Source organism: Hylobates moloch, unplaced genomic scaffold, assembly GCF_009828535.3.
Source record: "Hylobates moloch isolate HMO894 unplaced genomic scaffold, HMol_V3 SCAFFOLD_7, whole genome shotgun sequence".
Taxonomy (NCBI): Eukaryota; Metazoa; Chordata; class Mammalia; order Primates; family Hylobatidae; genus Hylobates; species Hylobates moloch.
In genome coordinates, this window is record NW_026652282.1 from 132,990,653 (window position 1) to 133,014,623 (window position 23,971).

At 38.0% G+C, this 23,971-nt stretch overlaps 1 protein-coding gene and 2 pseudogenes across 3 annotated transcripts in view; 2 read left to right on the forward strand and 1 right to left on the reverse strand.

Annotated features, from left to right (window-relative positions):
• The window catches only part of CLIC2 (chloride intracellular channel 2), a 109,802-nt gene that overhangs the window by 73,980 nt on the left and 11,851 nt on the right, over positions 1-23,971 (forward strand). For all 3 annotated transcript variants that reach the window (XM_058441621.1, XM_032757830.2, XM_032757831.2), the window contains exons 2-3: positions 14,079-14,188; positions 14,314-14,439. In XM_058441621.1, the coding sequence (XP_058297604.1) occupies positions 14,079-14,188; positions 14,314-14,439 (236 nt within the window). The remainder of the gene's footprint in view (positions 1-14,078; positions 14,189-14,313; positions 14,440-23,971) is intronic.
• Positions 15,063-21,063, reverse strand: LOC116812225 (PHD finger protein 10-like; annotated as a pseudogene).
• Positions 21,703-22,755, forward strand: LOC116812137 (twinfilin-1-like; annotated as a pseudogene).

The window sequence follows — 23,971 nt, forward strand, 5'->3', positions numbered from 1 at the left end:
GAATTTGGCTGTGAATCCGTCTGATCCTGTGCTTTTTTGGTTGGTAAACTGTTAATTACTGCCTCAATTTCAGAACTTGTTATTGTTCTATTCAGGGATTGACTTCTTCCTGTGTCCAGGAATTTATGCATTTCTTTTAGATTTTCTAGTTTATTTGTGTAGAGGTGTTTGCAGTATTATCTGATGGTAGTTTGTATTTCTGTGGGATGAGTGGTGATATCCCCTTTATTGTTTTTTATTGTGTCTATTTGATTCCTCTCGGTTTTCTTCTTTATTAGTCTGGCTAGCAGTCAATCTATTTTGTTCATCTTTTCAAAGAACCAGCTCCTGGATTTATTGATTTTTTTGAAGGATTTTTCATGTCTCTACCTCCTTCACTGTGCTCTGATCTTAGTTGCTTCTTGTCTTCTGCTAGCTTTTGAATTTGTTTGCTCTTGCTTCTCTAGTTCCTTTAATTGTGATGTTAGGGTGTTGATTTTAAATCTTTCCCGCTTTCTGATGTAGGCATTTAGTGCTATAAATTTCCCTCTAAACACTGCTTTAGCTATGTCCCAGAGATTCCAGTACATTGTGTCTTTGTTCTCATTAGTTTCAAAGAACTTCTTTATTTCTGCCTTAATTTCATTATTTACCCAGTAGTCATTCAGGAGCAGGTTGTTCAGTTTCCATGTAGTTGTGCGGTTTTGAGTGAGTTTCTTAATCCTGAGTTCTAATTTGATTGCACTGTAGTCTGAGAGACTGTTTGTCATGACTTCCATTCTTTTGCATTTGCTGAGGAGTGTTTTACTTCCAATTATGTGGTCAGTTTTAGAATAAGTGTGATGTGGTGCTACGAAGAATGTATATTCTGTTGATCTGGGGTGGAGAGTTTTGTAGACATCTATTAGGTCTGCTTGGTCCGGAGCTGAGTTCAAGTCCTGAATATCCTTGTTAATTTTCTGTCTCGTTGATCTAATGTTGACAGTGAGGTGTTAAAGTCTCCCACTATTATTGTGTGGGAGTCTGAGTCTCTTTGTAGGTCTCTAAGAACTTGCTTTATGAATCTGGGTGCTCCTGTATTGGGTGCATATATATTTAGGATAGTTAGCTCTTCTTGTTGCATTGATTCCTTGACCATTATGTAATACCCTTCTTTGTCTTTTTTGATCTTTGTTGGTTTAAAGTCTGTTTTATCAGGGACTAGGATTACAACCCCTGCTTTTTTTTTTCTTTCCATTTGCTTGGTAAATATTCCTCCATCCCTTTATTTTGAGCCTATGTCTGTCTTTGCACATGAGATGGGTCTCTTGAATACAGCACACTGATGGGTCTTGACTCTTTATCCAATTTGCCGGTCTGTGTCTTTTAATTGGGGTATTTAGCCCATTTATATTCAAGGTTAATATTGTTATGTGTGAATTTGATCCTGTCATTATGATGCTAGTTATTTTGCCCATTAGTTGATGCAGTTTCTTCATAGTGTCGACGGTCTTTACAATTTGGTATGTTTTTGCAGTTGCTGGTACCGGTTTTTTCTTTCCATGTTTAGTGCTTCCTTCTGGAGCTCTTGAAAGGCAGGCCTGGTGGTGACAAAATCTCTCAGCATTTGCTTGTCTGTAAAGGATTTTATTTTTCCTTCGCTTATGAAGCTTAGCTTGTCTGGATATGAAATTCTTGGTTGAAAATTGTTTTTTTAAAGAATGTTGAATATTGGCCCCCACTCTCTTCCGGCTTGTAGGGTTTCTGCAGAGAGATCCGCTGTTAGTCTGATGGGCTTCCCTTTGTGGGTAACCCAACCTTTCTCTCTGGCTGCCCTTAACATTTGTTCCTTCATTTCAACCTTGGTGAATCTGACAATTATGTGTCTTGGGGTTGCTCTTCTCAAGGAGTATCTTTGTGGTGTTCTCTGTATTTCTGGAATTTGAATCTTGGCCTGCCTTGCTAGGTTGGGGAAGTTCTCCTGGATAATATCCTGAAGAGTGTTTTCCAACTTGGTTCCATTCTCCCTGTCACTTTCAGGTACACCAGTCAAACGTAGGCTTGGTCTTTTCACATAGTCCCATATTTCTTGGAGGCTTTGTTTGTTTCTTTTTATTCTTTTTTCTCTAATCTTGTCTTCATGGTTTATTTCATTAAGTTGATCTTCAATCTCTGATATCCTTTCTTCCACTTGATTGATTTGGCTATTGATATTTGTGTATGCTTCACGAAGTTCTTGTGCTGTGTTTTTCAGCTCCATTAGGTCATTTACGTTCTTCTCTATACTGGTTTTTCTAGTTAGCAATTTGCCTAACCTTTTTTCAAGGTTCTTAGCTTCCTTGCATTGGGTTAGAACATGCTCCTTTAGCTTGGAGGAGTTTGTTATTACCCACCTTCTGAAGCCTACTTCTGTCAGTTCATCAAACTCATTCTCCATCCAGTTTTGTTCCCTTGCTAGCGAGGAGTTGTGATCCTTTGGAGAAGAGGCATTCTGGTTTTTGGAATTTTCAGCATTTTTGCACTGGTTTTTCCTCATATTTGTAGATTTATCTACTTTTGGTCTTTTATGGTGGTGACCTTCGGATGGTGACCTTCTGTGTGGACGTCCTTTTTGTTGACGTTGATGCTATTCTTTTCTGTTTCTTAGTTTTGCTTCTAACAGTCAGGACCCTCTGCTGCAGGTCTGCTGGAGTTTGCTGGGGGTCCACTCCAGACCCTATTTGCCTGGGTATCACCAGCGGAGGCTGTAGAACAGCAAAGATTGCCTTCTGTTCCTTCCTCTGGAAGCTTTGTCCCAGAGGGGCACCTGCCAGATGCCAGCTGGAGCTCTCCTGTATGAGGTGTCTGTCGACCCCTGCAGGGAGGTGTCTCCAGTCAGGAGGGACAGGGGTCAGGGACCCACTTGAGGAGGCAGTCTGTCCCTTAGCAGAGATTGAGCACCATGCTGGGAGATCCACCGCTCTCTTTAGCACCAGTAGGCAGGAATGTCTAAGTCTGCTGAAGCTGCACCCACAGCCACCCCTTCCCCCTGGTGTTCTGTTGCAGGGAGATGGGAGTTTTATCTATAAGCCCTGACTGGGGCTGCTGCCTTTCTTTCAGAGATGCCCTGCCCAGAGGAAGGAATCTAGAGAGGTAGTCTGGCTACAGCGGCTTTGCCGAGCTGCAGTGGGCTCTGCCCATTTCCAACTTTCTGGTGGCTTTGTTTACACTGTGAGGGGAGAAGAGCTTACTCAAGCCTCAGTAATGGTGGACGCCCCTTCCCCTACCAATCTCAAGCATCCTAGGTTGACTTCAGACTGCTGTGCTGGCAGCGAGAATTTCAAGCCAGTGGATCTTAGCTTGCTGGGCTCCATGGGGATGGGATCCACTGAGCTAGACCACTTGGCTCCCTAGCTTCAGCCCCCTTTCCAGGGGAGTGAATGGTTCTGTCTCACTGGTGTTCAGGCACCACTGGGGTATGAAAAAAAGCTCCTGCAGCTAGCTTGGTGTCTGCCCAAATGGCTGCCCAGTTTTGTGCTTGAAACCCAGGGCCCTGATGGCATAGGCACCGGAGGGAATCTCCTGGTCTGCTGGTTGCGAATACCATGGGAAAAGCATAGTATCTGGGCTGGGGTGCACCATTCCTCACAGCACAGTGCCTCAAGGCTTCCCTTGGCTAGTGGAGGGAGTTCTCCAACCCCTTGTGCTTCCTGAGTGAGGTGACGCCCCACCCTGCTTTGGCTCACCCTCCTTGGGCTACACCCACTGTCTAACCAGTCCCAGTGAGATGAGCTGGGTACCTCAGTTGGAAATGCAGAAATCACCCGCCTTCTGTGTTGATCTCGCTGGGAGCTGCAGACCAAAGCTGTTCTTATTTGGCCATCTTGCCAGCCCCCAATTATTTCTTCTGCTATACAGAAGCTTTTTCATTTAATTAAGTCCATCTATTTAGCTTTGTTCGTGTTGCATTTGCTTTCAGGTTCTTGGTCATGAAGTCTTTGCCTAAACCAATGCTTAGAAGAGATTTTCCAATGTTTTCTTCTAGAATTTTTATGGTTTCAGGTCTTAGATTTAAGTCTTTGACTCGTCTTGAATTATTTTTGTATAAGGTGAGAGATGAGGATCCAGTTTCGTTCTTCTACATGTGGCTTGCCAATTATCCCAACATTATTTGAATAGGATGTCCTTTCCCCACTTTATGTTTTTGTTTGCTTTGTTGAAGATCAGTTGGCTATAAGTATTTGGCTATATTTCTGGGTTCTGTATTCAGTTCCATTGGTCTATGTGTCCATTTTTATACCAGTACCATGCTGTTTTGGTGACTATAGCCTTATAGTATAGTTTGAAGTCGGGTAATGAGACGCCTCCAGATTTGTTCTTTTTGCTTAGTCTTTCTTTGGCTATGTGGACTTTTTTGGTTTCATATGAATTTTAGAATTGTTTTTTCTAGTTCTGTGAAGAATGACAGTGGTATTTTCATGGGAATTGCATTGGATTTGTAGATTGCTTTTGGCAGTATGGTCATTTTCACAATATTGATTCTACCCATCCATGAGCATGGGATGTATTTCCATTTGTTTGTGTCATATATGATTTCTTTCAGCAGTGTTTTGTAGTTTTCTTTGTAGAGGTCTTTCACCTCCATGGTTAGGTATATTCCTGAGTTTTCTTTTTTTTTTTTGCAACTATGGTAAAAGGGATTGAGTTCTTATTTTATTCTCAGCTTGGTCACTATTATTGGTATATAGGAGAGCTACTATTTTGTGTACATTAATTTCGTATCCTGAAACTTTGCTGAATTTATTTACCAGTTCTAGGAGCTTTTTGGATGAGTCTTTAGAGTTTTCTAGGTATACAAACATATCATCAGCAAACAGCAACAGTTTGACTTCCTCTTTACCAATTTGGATGCCCTTGATTTTTTTCTCTTTTCTGATTGCTCTGGCTGGGACTTCCAGTACTATCTTGAATATAAGTGGTAAAAGTGAGCATCATTGTCTTGTTCCAGTTCTCAGGGGGAATGCTTTCATCTTTTCCCTGTTCAGTATAACGTTGGCTATGGGTTCGTCATAGATGGCCTTTATTACCTTAAGGTATGTTCCTTCTCTGCCAATTTTGCTGAAGGTTTTAATCATAAAGGGATGCTGGATTTTGTCAAATGCTTTTTATGTATCTATTGAGATGATCATGTGATTTTTGTTTTTAATTATTTCTATGTGGTGTATGACATTTATTAATTTGCAGATGTTAAACCATCCCTGCATCCCTGGTATGAAACTCACTTGATCATGGTGGATTATCTTTTTGATATGCTATTGGATTTAATTAGCTAGCATTTGGTTAAGGATTTTTCCATGTATGTTCATCATGAATATTGGTCTGTAGTTTTCTTTTTTTGTTATGTCCTTCCCTGGTTTTGGTATTAGGGGGATACTGGCCTCATAGAATGATTTAGGGATAATTTCCTTTTTATCCAATGGAATAGTGTCAATAGGATTGGTACCAATTCTTCTTTGAATGCCAGATAGAATTCATCTGTAAATCCGTCTGGTCTTGGACTTTTGTTGTTGTTGTTGTTGTTGTTGGCAATTTTTAAATTATCATTTTAATCTTGCTGCTTGTTATTGGTGTGTTCAGAGTTACTATAACTTCCTGGTTTAATCTAGAAGATCTTTATATTTCCAGGAATTTATCCTCTTTTCTAGGTTTTCTAGTTTATGCATGTAAAGATGTTCATAGAAGCCTTAAATAATTTTTTGTATTTCTGTCGTATCAGTAGTAATATCTCTCATTTCATTTCTAATTGAGTTTATTTGGATCTTCTCTCTTCTTTTCTTGGTTAATCTCACTAATTGTCTATCAATTTTATTTATCTTTTCAAATAACAAGCTTTTGTTTCATTTATCTTTTGTGTTTTGTTTGTTTGTTTCAATTTCATTTAGTTCTGCTCTGCTCTTTATTTCTTTTCTTCTGCTGGATTTGGGTTTGGATTGCTTTTGTTTCTTCAGTTCTGTGAGGTGTGACCTCAGATTGTGTATTTGTGCTCTTTCAGACTTTTTGATGTAGGCATTTAATACTATGAACTTCCCTTTTAGCACCACTCTGATGGTTAATACTGAGTGTCAACTTGATTGGATTGAAGGATGCAAAGTATTGATCCTGGGTGTGTCTGTGAGGGTGTTCCCAAAGGAGATTAACATTTGAGTCAGTGGGCTGGGAAAGGCACACCCACCCTTAATCTGATTGGGCAGCATCTTGTTAGCTGCCAGCATGGCTATAATATAAAGTAGGCAGAAAAATATAAAAAAGATGAGACAAACTTAGCCTCCCAGCCTACATCTTTCTCTCATGCTGGATACTTCCTGCCCTCAAACATTGGACTCCATGTTCTTCAGTTTTGGGACTTGGACTGGTTCTCCTTGCTCCTCAGCTTACAGACAGCCTATTGTGGACCTTGTGATCATGTTAGTTAATACTTAATAAACTAATAGGATATATATATATATCCTGTTAGTTCTGTCCCTCTAGAAAACCCTGACTAATACAGCCACTTTTGCTGTATCCCAGAGGTTTTGATAAGTTGTGTCACTGTATCATTCAGTTCAAACAATTTTTTATTTCCATCTTGATTTCATTGTTGACCCAACAATCATTCAGGAGGTTATTTAATTTTCAGGTATTTGTGTGGTTTTGAGGATTCCTTTTGGAGTTGATTTCTAATTTTATTCCACTGTGTTCTGAGAGAATACTTGATATAATTTTGATTTTCTTAAACTTACTGAGACTTGTTTTTTGCCCTATCATGTGGTCTGTCTTGGAGAATGTTCCATGTGCTGATGAATAGAATGCATATTCTGCAGTTGGGAAGAATGTTCTGTAAATATCTGTTAAGTCCATTTGTTTTAGGGTATAGTTTAAGTTGATGGTTTATTTGTTGACTTTCTTTTTTGATGGCCTGTCTAGTGCTGTCAGTAGAGTCTTAAAGTCCCCCACTATTATTGTGTTGCCATCTATCTCATTTCTTAGGTCTAGCAGTAATTGTTCTATAAATTCAGGAGCTCTGGTGTTAGGTGCATATATATTTAGGATTGTGATATTTTCCTGTTGGACTAGTCCTTTTATCATTCTTTAATGTCTCTGTTTGTCTTTTTTAACTGCTGTTGCTTTAAAGTTTGTTTTGTCTGATATAAGAATAGCTACTCCTGCTCACTTTTGGTGTCCATTTGCATGGAATATCTTTTTCCACCCCTTTACCTTAAGTTTACCTGAGTCCTTATGTGTTAGGTGAGTCTCCTGAAGACAGCAGAAACTTGGTTGGTGAATTCTTATCCCTTCTACCATTCTATATCTTTTAAGTGAGGCATTTAGGCCATTTACATTCAATGTTAGTACTGAGATGTGAGGTACTATTCTATTCATCATGCTATTTGTTGCCTCAATACCTTGTTTTTTTCTTTCATTGTGTTATTGTTATATAGATGCTGTGAGATTTATGCTTTAAGGAGGTTCCATTTTGGTGTATTTCAAGGATTTGTTTCAAAATTTAGAGCTCCTTTTAGCAGTTCTTGTATTGCTGGCTTGGTAGTGGCGAATTCTCCCAGCATTTGTTTGTCTGTAAAAGACTGTATCTTTTCTTCATTTATGAAGCTTAGTTTCACTGGATACAAAATTCTTGGGTGATAATTGTTTTGTTTAAGGAGGCTAAAAATAGGACCCCAATTCCTTTTAGCTTGTAAGGGTTTCTACTGAGAAACCTGCTGTTACTCTGATAGGTTTTCCTTTATAGGTTACCTGATGCTTTTTCCTCACAGCTCTTAAGATTCTTTTGTTTGTCTTGATTTTAGATAACCTGATGACTATATGCCTAGGCAATTATCTTTTTGTGATAAACTATTTTTTCTTTGTCTTTGAGGGATTGGGTTAATTTGAAAGCCTTATCTTCAAGCTCTGAAGTTCTTTCTCCTGCTTGTTTGATTCTATTGCTGAGACTTTCCAGTGCATTTTGCATTTCTATAAGTGTGTCCTTAATTTCCAGAAGTTGTGGTTGTTTTTTATTTATGCTATCTATTTCACTGAAGATTTTTGCTTTCATATCATTGAAGATTTTTCCTTTCATATCCTGTATCATGTTTATGATTTCTTTAAGTTGGAGTTCACCTTTCTCTGATGTCTCCTTGATTAGCTTAATAATCTACCTTCTGAATTCTTTTTCTGGCAATTCAGGTATTTTGTCTTGGTTTGGATCCATTGCTGGTGAGCTGGTGTGATCTTTTGGGAGTGTTAAATTACCTTGTTTTGTTGTAATTGATTTTCTGGTTATTTCTCACTTGCTTAGACTATGTCAGAGAGAAGATCTGGGAGGGGCTGTTCAAATTCTTTTGTCCCACAGGGTGGTCCCTTGATGTGTTGTTCTCCCACTTCCTCTAGAAATCGGGCTTCCCGAGAGCCGAACTGTGGTGATTGTTTTTGCTCTTCTAGGTCTAGCCACCTAGCAGAGCTACTGGCTTCAGGCTGGTACTGGAGAGTATCTGCAAAGAGTCCTGTGATATGACCCATCTTCATGTCTTTCGGCCATGGATACCAGCACCTGCTCTGGTAGAGATAGCAGGGGAGTGAAGTGGATTCTGTGAGAGTCTTTGGTTGTATTTTTGTTTAATGTGCTGGATTTGTATTGGCCAGGAGGTGGTGCTTTCAAGAGCACATCAGTTGTAGTACTCTAGGGAGGAAGCAAACTTTCCCTAGGGTCACCTGGTTAAGTATTCAGGTTTCTCAGGTGGTGGGGAGAGCCATAGAGCTCCCAAGAGATTATGTCCCTTGTCCCTGGCAACCAGGGTGGGTAGAGAAAGACCACCAAGTGGGGGCAGGGTTAGGCATGTCTGAGCTCAGACTCTCCTTGAGTGTAGCTTGCTGTGGCTGCTGTAGGGGATGGGGGTGTGGTTCCCAGGCCAATGGAGTTATGTTCCCACGGGGATAATAGCTGCCTCTGCTGAGTCATACAGGTCACCAAGGAAGTAGGGGAAAGCTGGCAGTCACAGGCTCACCCCGCACCCATGCAGCCTGAAGTCCTAAAGGCCAGTCTTACTCCCACTGTGCCCCCTCAACAGCACCGAGTCTATTTCCGGGCACCTGGTGATCAAGGCTGAGAACTTGCCCTGGACCACCAGCCTCCCAGCTAAAAAGCAAGGAGACTCACAGTTTTTCAGCATCTCAGGGAGCATGCAGCAGTGCTCCAGTTCCTTCAGAGGGTCTGTGGATTCTCTCAGCTTCCCTGGAATGTTGCTGTGGTAGTTCTTGGAACAAAAGATCGTGATGTGAGCCTCCACACCTCTCTGTCTGTCCAAGTGGGAGCTGCAGGCTAGTGCTGCCTCCTATCTGCCATCTTAATGATCTTATTCTTTTTTATGGCTGCATCATATTCAATTGTGTGTATGTACCACATTGTCTTTATCCAGTCTACCATTGATGGGCATTTAGATTGATTCCATGTTTTTGCTATTGTGAATAGTGCTGCAGTGAGCATGTGTGCATGCATCTTTATGATAAAATAATTTATATCTCTTTGGGTAGATACCCAGTAATAAGATTGCTGGGTAAAATGGTAGTTCTATTTTTAGGTCTTTAAGAAAATGTCACACTGCTTTCCACAATAGTTGAACTAATTTAGACTCCCACTTAACCGTGTATGTGTTCCTTTTTCCCTGCAACTTTGACAGTATTTTTTTTACTTTATTTATATAGAGAGGTGGCATTTTGCCATGTATCCTGGGCTGGTCTAGAACTCCTGGGCTCAAGTGATCCATCCTCCCTCCGTGGCATCCCAAAGTGCTAGGATTGCAGGCATGAGCCATGGTGCCCAGCCTATTTTTGACTTTTTAATCATAGCCATTCTGACTGGTGTGAGATGGTGTCTCATTCTGGTTTTGATTTGAATTTCTCTAATTATCAGGGGTGTTGAACTTTTTTTTCATATGCTCATTGGCCACATGCATGTCTTCTTTTGAAAAGTGTCTATTCATGTTATTTGCCCACTTTTTAATAGGCTTTTTCTTGTAAGTTTGTTTAAGTTTCTTATAGATGCTGGATATTAGGCCTTCATCAGATGCATATGGAAAAACATTCCATGTTCATGGATAGGAAAAATAAATATCATTAAAATGGCCATACTGCCCAAAGCAATCTATAGATTCAATGCTATTCCTATCAAACTACCAATGACATTCTTCACAGAACTAGAAAGAATTATTTTAAAATTCATATGGAATCACAAAAAGAGCCCAAATGATTGGTTCATCACATAAAGAGCCTAAATGATAGGTTCATCATTTAGTCTTTCTACTTAAGAGTAGTTTACAAACCACAGTTACAGTATTATAATATTCTGTGTTTTTCTGTGAGTTTTATACCTTCTGATGATTACTTATTGGTCATTAACCTTATTTTTTTTCTGATTGAAGTACTCCGTTTAGCATTTCTTGTGGGGTATATCTGGTGTTGATAAAAAGCCCTCAGCTTTCATTTGTCTGGGAAGATTCTTATTTCTCCGTGTTCAAAGGATGTTTTTGCTGGATATACTACTCTAGGGTAAAAGTGTTTTTCTTTCAGCACCTTCACTGTGTGATGCCACTCTCTCCTGGCCTGTAAGGTTGCCACTGAAAAGTGCTTCCAGACACATTGAAGTGCCATTGTATGTTATTAGTTTCTTTTCTCTTGCTGCTTTTAGGATCCTTTCTTTATCCTTGACCTTTGAGAGTTGGACTATTAAATGCCCTGAGATAGTCTTTTTTGGGTTAAATCTACTTGGTGTTCTATGACATTCTCATACTTGCATATCAATGTCTTTCTCTAGGTTTTGGAAATTCTCTGTTAATATCCCTTGAATAAACTTTCTATCCTATCTGTTTCTCTACCTCCTCTTTAAGGCCAATAACTCTTAGATTTGCCCTTTTTAAGCTATTTTTTAGATTTCATAGGCATGCTTTATTCTTTTTTATTATTTTTTCTTCTTTCTCATCTGTGTGTTTTAAAATAGCCTGCCTTCAAGCTCATTAATTCTTTCTTCTGCTTGATCAATTCTGCTATTAAAAGACTTTGATGCATTTTTCAGTATGTCAGTTACATTTTTCAACTCCAGAATTTCCGCTTGATTCTTTTAAGTTATTTCAATCTCTTTGTTAAATTTATCTGATAGAATTCTCTGTGTTATCTTGATTTTTTTTTTAGTTTCCTCAAAACAGTTATTTTGAATCTTTATCTGAAATGTCACATGTCTCTGTTGCTCCAGGATTGGTCCCTGTGCCTTATTTAGTTCATTTGGTGAGGTCATGTTTCCCTGGATGGTCTTGATTCTTATGGATGTTTATCTACATCTGGGCATTAAAGAGTTAGGTATTTATTGTAATCTTCACAGTCTGGGCCTGTTTGTACCCATCCTTCTTGGGAAGCCTTTAATTTGGCTTTCCTGCTCCACCTCTCCTCTCTTTTGCCCAATTTATTTTAAGATGGAGTCTCACTCAGTTGCCCATGCTGGAGTGCAGTGGCATGATCTTGGCTCACTGCAACCTCTGCCTCCAGGGTTCAAGCAATTCTCCTGCCTCAGCCTCCAAAGTAGCTGGGATTACAGGAGCCCACCACCATGCCCAGCTAATTTTTAGTAGAGATAGGGTTTCATCATGTTGCCCAGGCTGGTCTCGAACCCCTGACCTCAAGTGATCTGCCTGCCTCAGCCTCCCAAAGTGCTGGGATTACAGGCATGAGCCACCACACTTGGCCTCTCTTGCCCATTTTTAAAGTTGGGTAGTTAGTTGTTGAGTTGTGTTCTTTATTTGTATTTTTATATGTTATGGATACAAGACATTTTTTATTTTCTTAATAATTCTTTTGAAAAGCAGGAGATTTTAGTTTTGCTGTATCCCAGCTTATTGAATTTTTCTCTTCTCTCCCTCCTCTGAATCCCAGTCATATTGACCTTCTTTCAGTTCTTTATACATGCCATGCTCAAGCCTATTGCCCATTCATCTAATTAACTGTTACTTATCCTCTGAACTCAGTTTAAATGCTACTTCCTCAGGGAAGGCCTTCCCTGACAGACCCCACATAGATTTCTCTGAGTTTCTCTGTTAAACACTCATAAAATGCACTTCCTTTCTTCAAATAATTTATCTGTTTAAAACTGAGAGTTAATTTGGGGGAATGTTTTTATTTTAATATCTGGTGTGTATATACATATATATGTATATGTCTGATATATGTTACACACATAATTTGTTCAGTGAATATTCATTGGGTAAGTAAATGAATAAGTAAAGAATAGAGGGTCCACCAATAAACTCAAGTGCATATAAAATTTCAAAGCAGAAAAGTGTTTTCAATCAGTAGAAAAAAAATGATGGTTGATATAGTTTGGATATTTCTCCTTGCCCAAATCTCATGTTAAATTTTAATCCCCAATTCTGGAGGTGGGGCATGGTGGGAAGTGTTTGGGTCATAAGGGCAAACCTCTCATGGCTTAGTGCTGCCCTCATGATAGTGAGTGAGTTCTCATGAGATCTGGTTGTTGTAAAGTGTGGCATCTCATCCCCCACTCTCTCTCTCTCTCGCTCCCGCTTTCGCCATGTGAAGTGTCTGCTCCCAGTTCAACTTCTGCTATGAGTAAAATTTTCCTGAGGCCTCCCCAGAAGCTGAGCAGATGCTGGTGCCATGTTTGTACAGCCTGCAGAACTGTGAGCCAATTAAACCTCTGTTCTTATAAATTATCCAGTCTCAAGTATTTCTTCAGAGTAATGCAAGAGTGACTTAATACAATGATGTATCAGGCTGTGTTTGCAATACTATAAAAAAAAATCTGAGCTTGGGTAAATTATAAAGAAAAGAAGTTTAATTGACTCATAGTTCTGCAGATATTACAAGAAGCATGGTGCTGGCATCTGATTCTGGTGAGGGCCTTAGGAAGCTTACAATCATGGTGGGAAGTGAAGAAGGAGAAGGTGTCCCACATGCTGAAAGTGGAAACAAGAGAGCAAGGGGGGGAGGTGCCACATACTTTTAACAACCAGATCTTGAGTGAACTAACTGAGCAGGAACAAACTTATTACCAAGGTGATGGTGCTAAACCGTTAATGAGGGATCCGCCCCCAGGATCCAATCACCTCCTACCAGGCCCCACCTCCAACATTGGAGATTACATTTCAACATGAGATTTGGAGGGGACAAATATCCAAACCATATCAGATGGATTTATTTAACGAAAGGCATAAGACTATTAACTATTTGTAAACATTTAAAAATGCTAAAGAAGTCCTCATACACTTCTTACACCAAAACAAAATCCAAATAAATGAAACAAATGCAAAAATTAAACCATGATGGTACTAGAAGAAAACGTGACAGAAAATCCTTATGGTAAATCAAAATATGAAAATAAAGTAAGGAAATATGTTTTTTGTAATCTTGATGTATATAAGCAGATCAGAAAAGCCAGACCACATAGAGAAAAAGCATGGTAGATCTCATGTAAATTTAAATTTTACATAATCCATGTTTTTAAAATTACATGTAACATATATCACAAAGAGTTAATGTCTTTAATATACAAATAATTTTTCCAAGCAATAAGAAAAAGTCATTACCTTCATAAAAAAATTAAAAACTGTCATGAACAAACAATTTGCAAAATAAGGAAATGGTCAATGGCCATATGGAAAGGTACCTTTCAGAAAGGAAATTTGGTAAGATCTATCAAAATGGAAAATGTGCATACATTTTACTGATCATTTTCATTTTAAAGATTAACCTTAAAGATATAATCTCAGAAGTGGAAGAAGCTATATGCCCAGAAATGTTTGTTTCTGAAGTACTTAGAGTAGTAAAAATTTTGGAATATCTTAAATGTCTATCAATAGGAAAATTATATAAATTCTGATAATATATAAAATTTATTATTATTATTATGTACCCATCACAGTTGTAACTTTACATATAATGAAATTATTTGCTTCCCTATATCTCTTTGTCCATAGATGATGGAGTACATGAGATTAAGAATGTCCATGTTTGTCTCTAGCAACTGGCTCATTTCCTAGTAGGCATTGAATACATACTTATTGAACAAACAAATGAACTGAGGTCTCTCTTTATCTTAATAGGCTGGAAGTGATGGAGAGAGTATTGGAAACTGTCCCTTTTGCCAACGCCTTTTCATGATCCTCTGGCTTAAAGGAGTTAAATTTAATGTGACAACTGTTGACATGACCAGGTAAGAGAAATCAGGACATGTTAAATTCTAGGAATTGAGATTGGTAGATACCAATAAAATATTGGTGTTTATTTAATGTGTACTTTATCTAGAGACCTAACTCTGCTTATTTTTAATAATCATAGAAAGCCTGAAGAACTGAAGGACTTAGCCCCAGGTACCAATCCTCCGTTCCTGGTGTATAACAAGGAGTTGAAAACAGACTTCATTAAAATTGAGGAGTTTCTAGAACAAACCCTGGCTCCTCCAAGGTACAGCATTTACAGGATACTATTTTGCTGAAGATAATCTATTTTACTGGCTTGTTTATTGCAGATTTAGTATTCTTACCAATTTTAAGTACTTTTGGATTTCTGGGCCTACATGTGAAATGACACACATGCATGAACATCCCCCTCCAACTTCAAATACAAAAAGATGATATGTGTAATATTTCAAATAATTTTTAAAAGCTGCATAACATACATAACACAAGAAGGTAAGTTCTCTGTGCTCTAGAAATAGAGTAGGAACATATAGTGAGATGAGAGTGAGGGAGTGGGATACTAACACTATGTAATGCATAAGGATTGGTCATGACTGGTCCTTAACACCACTGACGAAATGACAGAACACACCCAACACAAGGGCTAGTGGCCAGGAAATAGACTTCAAGCAGTTAACCAGAGGCCAGAACTGTACTGCCTACACTTGAATGACAACCGCACATCTCTGTCTACCCAGGATAGGTCTAGAAACAAGAAGCATGCTGTATTAATTTTCTATTGCTGTGTAACAAATTACCACAAACTTAGCATCTTAAAACAACACCTATTTATTATCTCACAGCTTCCATTGGTCAGTTGTCTGGGCATAGCCTGCTAAGGTCCTCTGCTCAGTGTATCAAAAACTGGCATTCAAGGTGTTGGTCGGGAACGCAGTTATCATATGGGGCCCAGGTGACTCTTCCATCTTCATTCAAGTTTTTGGCAGAATTCAGTTCCTTGCAGCTATATGACTGAGGTCTTAGGTTATTGGGTAGCTGTTTGTTGGGGTTGGGTTGGCATTCAATTACTAGCGGCTGCCCCTCTGTATAGGCATTTCACAACATAGCTGATTGTTCTCTTCCTCTAAAACCTGCAGGAGAATGTCTCTCTGATGGTTCATCTTCTTTTTTTTTTTTTTTTTTTTGGAGACAGAGTCTCGCTCTGTCGCCCAGGCTGGAGTGCAGTGGCATATGTTGGCTCACTGCAAGCTCCGCCTTTTGGGTTCACGCCATTCTCCTGCCTCAGCCTCCCGAGTAGCTGGGACTATAGATGCCCGCCACCACGGCCGGCTAATTTTTTTTTTTTTTTTTGTAATTTTAGTAGAGACGAGGTTTCACCGTGTTAGCCAGGATGGTCTCGATCTCCTGACCTCGTGATCCACCGGCCTTGGCCTCCCAAAGTGCTGGGATTACAGGCATGAGCCACTGCACCCGGCCTGATGGTTCACCTTCTTTTAAATTTTTTTATCAGTACAAATTATGGGATACACATGAAATTCTATTATGTGTATGTAATGCATAGTGATAAAGTCAGGGTATCTACGATGTCCATAACCCAAGTACAATACATTTTTGTAACTATAGTCACCCTACTCTTCTATCAAACATTGAATTTATTCCTTCTATCTTATTTATGTGTGTACTTTTAAATACACTTCTCTTCATCTTCCCTTCTCCTCCCAATCACCCTCCCCAGTCTCTGTTATCTATCTTTCCATTCTCTATCTTCATGTGATCAACTTTTTTAACTCACACATACAAGTGTATACCACACTTTCTTTATCCATTTATCTGTTGATGGACACTTAGGTCGATTCCGTACCTTGTCTATTGTGAATAATGCAACAATAAACATGAGAGTGCAGGTATCCCTTCGACATACTGATTTCTCGTGCTTTGGATAAATGCCAATTAGTGAGATTTTTGGATCTTATGATAGTGCTACTTTTGGTTTTTTCAGAAATCTCCATGCTGTTTTCCATAGTGGCTATATTTATATTCCCAAAAACAATGTATAAGAGTTCCTTTTTCTCCACATCTTTGCCAAGGTCTGTTAATTTTTTGTGTGTTTTTAATAATAGCAATTCTGACTGAGGTGAGATGATATCTCATTTTGGTTTTGGTTTGCATTTCTCTGTTGATTAGTAACATTGAGCATTTCTTTATGTACATTTTGGGCATGCCCTTTGCCCATATTTTATGAGATTTTTTTTATTGTTGAGTTGTTTGATTCCTTGTATATTCTGGATATTAGTCCCCTGTTGAATGGTTTGCAAACATTTCCTCTCATTCAAAAGGTTGTCTCTTCACTCATTTCTTTTGCTGTGCAGAAGCTTTTTAGTTTAATTGAGTCCTATTTGTCTATTTTTGTTTCTATTGCCTGTGCTTTTGACATCTCAATCATAAATTATTTGTCTAGACCAATGTCCAGAAGAGTTTTCCCTAGGTTTTCTCTTATTATTTTTATAGTTTTGAGTATTATGTTTAAGTCTTCAGTCCATTTTGAGTTGATTTTTGTATATAGTGAGAGATAAGGATCAAGTTTCATTCTTCTGCATATGGCTATCCAATTTTCCCAGTACCATTTATTGAAAAAGGTGTCCTTTCCCCAATGTTCTTGTGAACTTTGCCAAAGATCAGCTGGCAGTAAATATGTGAATTTATTTCTAGGTTCTCTATTCTGACCATTGGTCTATGTGTCTATTTTTATACCAATAACATGCTATTTTGGTTACTATAGCTTTGTAATATATTTCAAAGTCAGGTAATGTGATGCCTCCAGCTTTGTTCTTTTTGCTCAGAATTGCTTTGGCTATATGGAATTTTTTTTGGTTACATGTGAATTTTAGTATTCTTTTTTTCTAATTCTGTGAAAAATGACTTTGATATTTTGACAGGGATTGCATTGAATCTGTAGGTTACTTTGGGAAAATCACAATTCTAATAATATTCATTCTTCTGATCCATGAGCATTAGATGTTTTCCCATATATTTTTATCATTTTCAATTTCTTTCATTAGCATTTTGTAGTTTTCATTGTAAAGATCTCCCACCTCCTTGATTAAAATTATTCCTAGATATTTTAATTTTTAGCTATTGTAAATGGAATTGCCATCTTCATCTCTTTTGTGGGTAGATCATTATTGGTGTATAGAAATGCTACATATTTTTTAGTGTTGATGTTTTTAACCTGGAACTTTACTGAATTTACTTATCAAATCTAAGAATTTTTTGGTGGAGTTTTTAGGTTTTACTAGATACAAGATCATGGCACCAGTAAAAAGGGACAGTTTTACTTCCTTTTTTCCAATTTGGATGCCTTTTATTTCTTTCTCTTGCCTGATTGCCATACCTAGGACTTCCAATACTATGTTGAATAGGAGTGGTGAAAGTGGGCATCCTGGTTTTTTTTCTATTTCTTGGAGGAAAGGCTTTCAATTTTTCCCTATTCAGCATGATATCAGCTGTGAGTTTATCATATATAGCCTTTATTATTTTGACATATTTTCCTTCTATGCCCCATTTGTTGAGAGGTTTTATTATGAAGGGGTGTTGAATTTTATCAAATGCTTTTTCTGTATCTATTGAGATGATGATATGTTTTTTGTCCTTTATTCTATTGATGTCATATATTGAGGTTATTGATTTGCACATGTTGATCCATTCTTGTATCACTGGTATAAATCCCACTTGATCATGGTGTATTATCTTTCCGATATGCTATTGGATTCAGTTTGCTAGAATTTTGTCGAGAGTTTTTGTATCTATGTTCATCAGAAATATTGGCCAGTAGTTTTCTTCTGTGTGTGTGTTCTTGTCTGGTTTTTGTATCAGAGTGGTGCTGGCCTCATAGAATGAGTTAAGGAGGGTTCTCTCCTCTTCCATTTTTTTAGAATAGTTTCAGGAGAATTGGTATTAGTTCTTCTGGTAGAATTTGTCAGTGAATTTGTCCAGTCCTGTGCTTTTCTTCATTGGGAAACTTTTTATTACTGACTCAATCTTGCTACTCATTATTGGTCTGTTCATGTTTTCTATTTCTTCCCAATTCAGTCTCAGCACATTGTATGTTTCCTGGAATTTATCCATTTCCTCTAGGTTTATCAGTTTGTCAGCATAGTTGTTCATAATGGTCTCTGGTGATCTTTTGTATTTCTTACATATATGACTTAATGTGTCCTTTTTCATTTCTAATTTGTTTGTTTGGGTCTTCTACTGTTTTGATTAGTCTAGCTGGCAGTTTATCAATTTAACAAAAACCAACTTTTTGATTCATGATGGTTTGTATTTTTTAGTCTGTATTTCATTTAGTTCTGTTCTTTATTACTTCCTTTTTCTGCTAATTTGGTGTTTGGTTTGTTCTTGCTTTTCTAGCAGCTTCACATACATTATTAGATTGTTAATTTGTCATTTTCCTACTTTTTTGATGTAGCCATTTATTGCTATAAACTTGCCTCTTAGTGCTGCTTTTGCTGTATCCCACAGGTTTACATATGTTATGTTTCAATTTTCATTTGTTTCAAGAATTTTTTTCTTCTTAAATTCTTTATTGACCATTCATTGTTCAGGAGCATGTTGGTTAATTTTTATGTATTTATGCAGTTTCTAAAGTTCCTCTTGGTGTTTATTTATAGTTGATTTGATTTCATTGTGGCCTGAGAATATCCTTGGTATGATTTTCATTTTGTTAAATTCATTGAGACATTTTGTGGCCTAACATATGGTCCATCCTGGAGAATATTGCATGTGCTGATGAATGTATATTCTGTAGTTGTTGGATAGAATGTTCTGTAAATGTCTGTTTGGTTCATTTGGTCTAAAGTCTAGTTTAAGTCTAATGTTTATTTGTTGATTTTCTGTCTAGATTATCTATCTAATGTTGACAGTGGGATGTTAAAGTTCCTTCCTATTATTGCACTGCAGTCTGTCTCTACCTTTAGATCTAGTAATGTTTGCTTTACGAATCTGGATGCTCCAGTATTGGGTGCATATATATTTAGGATTGTTATATCTTTTTTGCTGGGTTGATCTCTTTGTCATTATATAATGATAGTTTTAGTCCTTTTTTCACTTTTTTTATTTAATGTCTGTTTTATCTTATATGATTGTAGCTAATCCTGCTCACTTTTGGTTTCCGTTTGTGTGAAATATCTTTATCAACCCCTTTCAGTCTATATGTGTCTTTACTAGTGAGGTGAGTCTCTTGTAAGTACTATGCAGTTGGATTATGTTTTTTAAGTCTATTCATCCAGTGTATGTCTTTTAAGTGGAATATTTAATCTGTTTATGTTTACATGTGAAGACTTATTTCTGTCATTTTGTTATTTTTTTCTGGTTGTTTTGTATATTCTTTGTTTTTTTTTTCTTTCTCTCTTGTCATTTATCATTACAGTTTGGTGGTTTTGTGTAGTGGTAACATTTGAGTCCTTTATTTTCTTTATATCCAGGCAAGAAGGATGGCCACTATTCTCACATTGGGAGCAGTGTATAAGTGATTCAGCCTTTCCTTTCTTGTTGGACTCCTTACCCTTCAGACAAATTCCACATGTAGCATTTGGAATGACCTTTGGCTTGTACCCAGGAACTGAGTTGGACAGTACAGAACGTTTGGGACCATCTTTTCTTGGAGCGGCAGCTTTGTCTTTTGATTTCTGTCTTCTCTGAAAAGAGTCCTCCTGGCTGTCAGGAGAGCTTTCCCCTTCAGATACCTTGCCAGAGGAGCTGTCCTAAGTGCCTTTATTTTTCTGCTTCTCGTCACCTGAACCATCTTTGCCGTCATCTGAATCACCGTCACTGTCTAGAGCAGGGAGCTCAGAATCCAGAGTGGCCTCCTACAGGGCTGTGTTTAATGGCAGATACCATAGCTCATCTGGTGAGTACCTCTTATGATATTCCTGGAACCGTCCGGGGATGAGAGCCACTGGGTAAGAACTGACCTTTGTTTGCACTGTTGGCAAAACTTCCTACTTCTCTTGAGGCACCTGGATAACGTGTCTGCAAGTCAAAATAAGCTCTTCTTTCTTCCATGCGTTCCCGGTTTAAGTTGCTGCTTTTTTTGGCAGCTTATTTATTTATTTATTTATTTATTTATTTATTTATTTATTTTGAGACAGAGTCTCGCTCTGTTGCCCAAGCTGGAGTGCAGTGGCACGATCTCGGCTCACTGCAATGTCCACCTCCCAGGTTCATGCCATTCTCCTGCCTCAGCCGCCTAAGTAGCTGGGACTACAGGTGCATGCCACCACGCCCGGCTAATTTTTTTGAATTTTTCGTAGAGACGGGGTTTCACCATGTTAGCCAGCATGGTCTGGATCTCCCGACCTCGTGATCCGCCCGCCTCGGCCTCCCAAAGTGCTGGGATTACAGGTAGCTTTCTTAATATACTCAGGCACTTTACTGGCTTCAACTTTCTGAGTATTCTTTTGTTACATTTGGGAATACTCTTTGTAATGGTCTGTAATTTGTTGACGTTCTTTTTCTTGTAGAATAACAGAATACTCAGCATGTTTGGCTGGATATTCCTTTATCATTAAAACAATCACTTCATCACTGTGCAGTTAAACCTAGAGTGCACTGAGTTTCAGTAATGACATTTGGCTCTCTCAGGTAGAGTTTCTCCTTGTAAGATAAATCTCGTCTCTCTAAATCTGGATATTTCCTTTTAAAGGAGGTCACAACTAAATATTAACTGACTTGTTCTTGAAGCATATAGTATTCTCCTGTTTCATCAGGTGGCCATTTGTACTCTTATCAAATTTTCTGCTGGATAATAACTAAAGCCAAGACCTTGACTTGAAGTTTCACAACTCCTAGAACTATCTCCTGAGCCCATATACATCTTTTTGGATGCCTGGGTCCTGTCATTTGAATTATCTTCAATTTCATCCTTCGAGAACTGCGCTCCAGGGGTGGCTGGGTTGCTGTCGCATGGGGACGGCGCCAGAGGCTGGGAGGGCACGGGGCTGCGGGCCGGAATGGAGAAGGTCCGGCGGCGGCGGCGGCGGCGCTCCTGACATCCGCCCGACCCCATATTGTTTTAAATATTTGTTTTATTCAGCATACCCTTTTCCCACATATCTGTAATACTAGGCATTAGCACTCTTTTTACATCTGTGCCAATATAATACGTATAGTGACGTCTCATTGATACTTAACTTGTATTTCCTTGAATAATAGATACATTTAAGCATCTTTACCTACGTTGTTTGATCATTTGGTTTTGTTCTCCTGTGAATCATCTTGTCAAATCCGTCTGATTTTCTATTAGCTTCATACTGAATAGGCAAAAGCTGGAAGCATTCCCCTTTAAAAGAGGCACAAGACAAGGATGCCCTTCTTACCACTCTTATTTAAAATAGTATTGGAAGTTCTAGCCAGAGCAGTGAGGCAAGAGAAGGAAATAAAGGGCATCCAAATAGGAACATAGAAAGTCAAACTATCCCTGTTTGCAGACGACATGACTCTATATCTAGAAAACCCCATACTCGGCTGCACTCAGCATCGGAGCCAGGAGCTAGTGGCCGCTGCCATGTCCCACCAGACCCGCATCCAAGCAAGTGAGGATGTTAAAGAGATCTTGCCAGAGCCAGAAATGGAAAGTACAGACTTCTGAAAATATCTATTGAAAATGAGCAACTTATGATTGGATCATATAGTCAGCCTTCAGATTCCTGGGATAAGGATTATGATTCCTTTGTTTTCCCCCTGTTGGAGGACAAACAACTGTGCTATATATTATTCAGGTTAGATTCTCAGAATGCCCAGGGATATGAATGAATATTCATTGCATGGTTTCCAGATCATTCTCATGTCCGTCAAAAAAGTTGTATGCAGCAACAAGAGCAACTCTGGAAAAGGAATCTGGAGGTGGCTGCATTAAAGATGAAGTATTTGGAACAGTAAAGGAAGATGTATCATTACATGGATATAAAAAATGTTTGCTGTCACAATCTTCCCCTGCCCTACTGACTGCAGCTGAGGAAGAATTATGACATTGAAATCAATGAGGTACAGACTGACGTGAGTGTGGACACTAAGCATCAAACACTACAAGGAGTAGCATTTCCTATTTCTCGAGAAGCCTTTCAGGCTTTGGAAAAAATGAATAACAGCTGAACTATGTGCAGTTGGAAATAAATATAAAAAATGAAATTATAATTTTGGCCAACACAACAAATACAGAACTAAAAGATTTGCCAAAGAGGGTTCCCAAGTATTCAGCTCGTTACCATTTCTTTCTGTGTAAACATTCCCATGAAGGAAACTATTTAGAGTCCACAGTTTTTATCTATTCAATGCCCGGATACACATGCAGTATAAGAGAACAGATGCTATATTCTAGCTGCAAGAGCCCTCTGCTAGAAATTGTAGAAAGACAACTATGGATGTTGTAATGGATGTAATTAGAAAGATCGAGATAGACAATGGGGATTAGTTGACTTCAGACTTCCTTTATGAAGAAGTACATCCCAAGCAGCATGCAGGAAAAAGAAGAATTCGAAGACTAATTAGGGGCCCAGCGGAAAATGATGCTACTACTGATTAAAGTCATCACATTAAACATAGCAATACTAGTTTTTTAAAAGTCCAGCTTTTAATACAGAAAAACTGAAATCATTCCATGTTGATATAAAGTAGGGAAAAAATTGTACTTTTTGGAAAATAGCACTTGTCACTTCTATGTATTTTTAAAATTAATGTTACAGAAGAGTCATGATTTCTATTTTTGACTTAAAGCTAGAAAAGGATTCAACATAATGTTTAATTTTGTCACACTGTTTTCATGGTGTTGATTCTACACTTTCACATACTTCTTAAAATTTTATACAGTTGGGCCAGTTCTAGAAAGTCTGATGTCTCGAAGGATAAACTTACTACTTTCTTGTAGGACAGAAAGACCTTAAAATATTCTTATTACTTAATGAATATGTTAAAGACCAGGCTAGAGTATTTTCTAAGCTGGAAACTTAGTGTGCCTCGGAAAAGGCCAGAAGTTGCTTATTCTGAGTAGCTGTGCTAACTCTGTCAGACTATAGGATCGTGTCTGCAACTTTTAGAAATAGTGCTTTATATTTCAGCAGTCTTTTATATTTGACTTTTTTTAAAATAGCATTAAAATTGCAGATCAGCTCACTCTGAAACTTTAAGGGTACCAGATATTTTCTATACTGCAGGATTTCTGATGACATTGAAAGACTTTAAACAGCCTTAGTAAATTATCTAAGGCTCTGTGAAGCCAAACATTTATGTTCAGATTGAAATTTAAATTAATATCATTCAAAAGGAAATTTAAAAATGTTGAAAGAGTTTTAAAAATCAGGATTGACTTTTTTCTCCAAAACATTTATAGGCAAATTGTGTTCTTTGTCACTTCTGAACAAATATTCAGATTTAAAATTACTTTAAAGTCCTAGTACTTAACAGGCTAACACAGATAAACACCTTAATAATCTCCTTTCAATTAATATTGTATTTCAAACCACATTTAACTGTCTTCTAATGCTTTGCATTTTCAGTTACAACCTAGAGAGATTTTGAGCCTCATGTTTCTTTGATACTTGAAATAGAGGAAGCTAGAACACTTCATGTTTGGTCTGTTAAACCTGCTACAAAAACCATAACTTTGAGGCATTTTCTAAATGAGCTGTGGGGATCCAGGATTTGTAATTTATTGATTTAAACTTTATGCTGTGTAAATCAGTTATCAGAAATGCACATTTCATAGGGTGAAGCACTCATTTTTTTTTTTTTTTTTTTTTTTT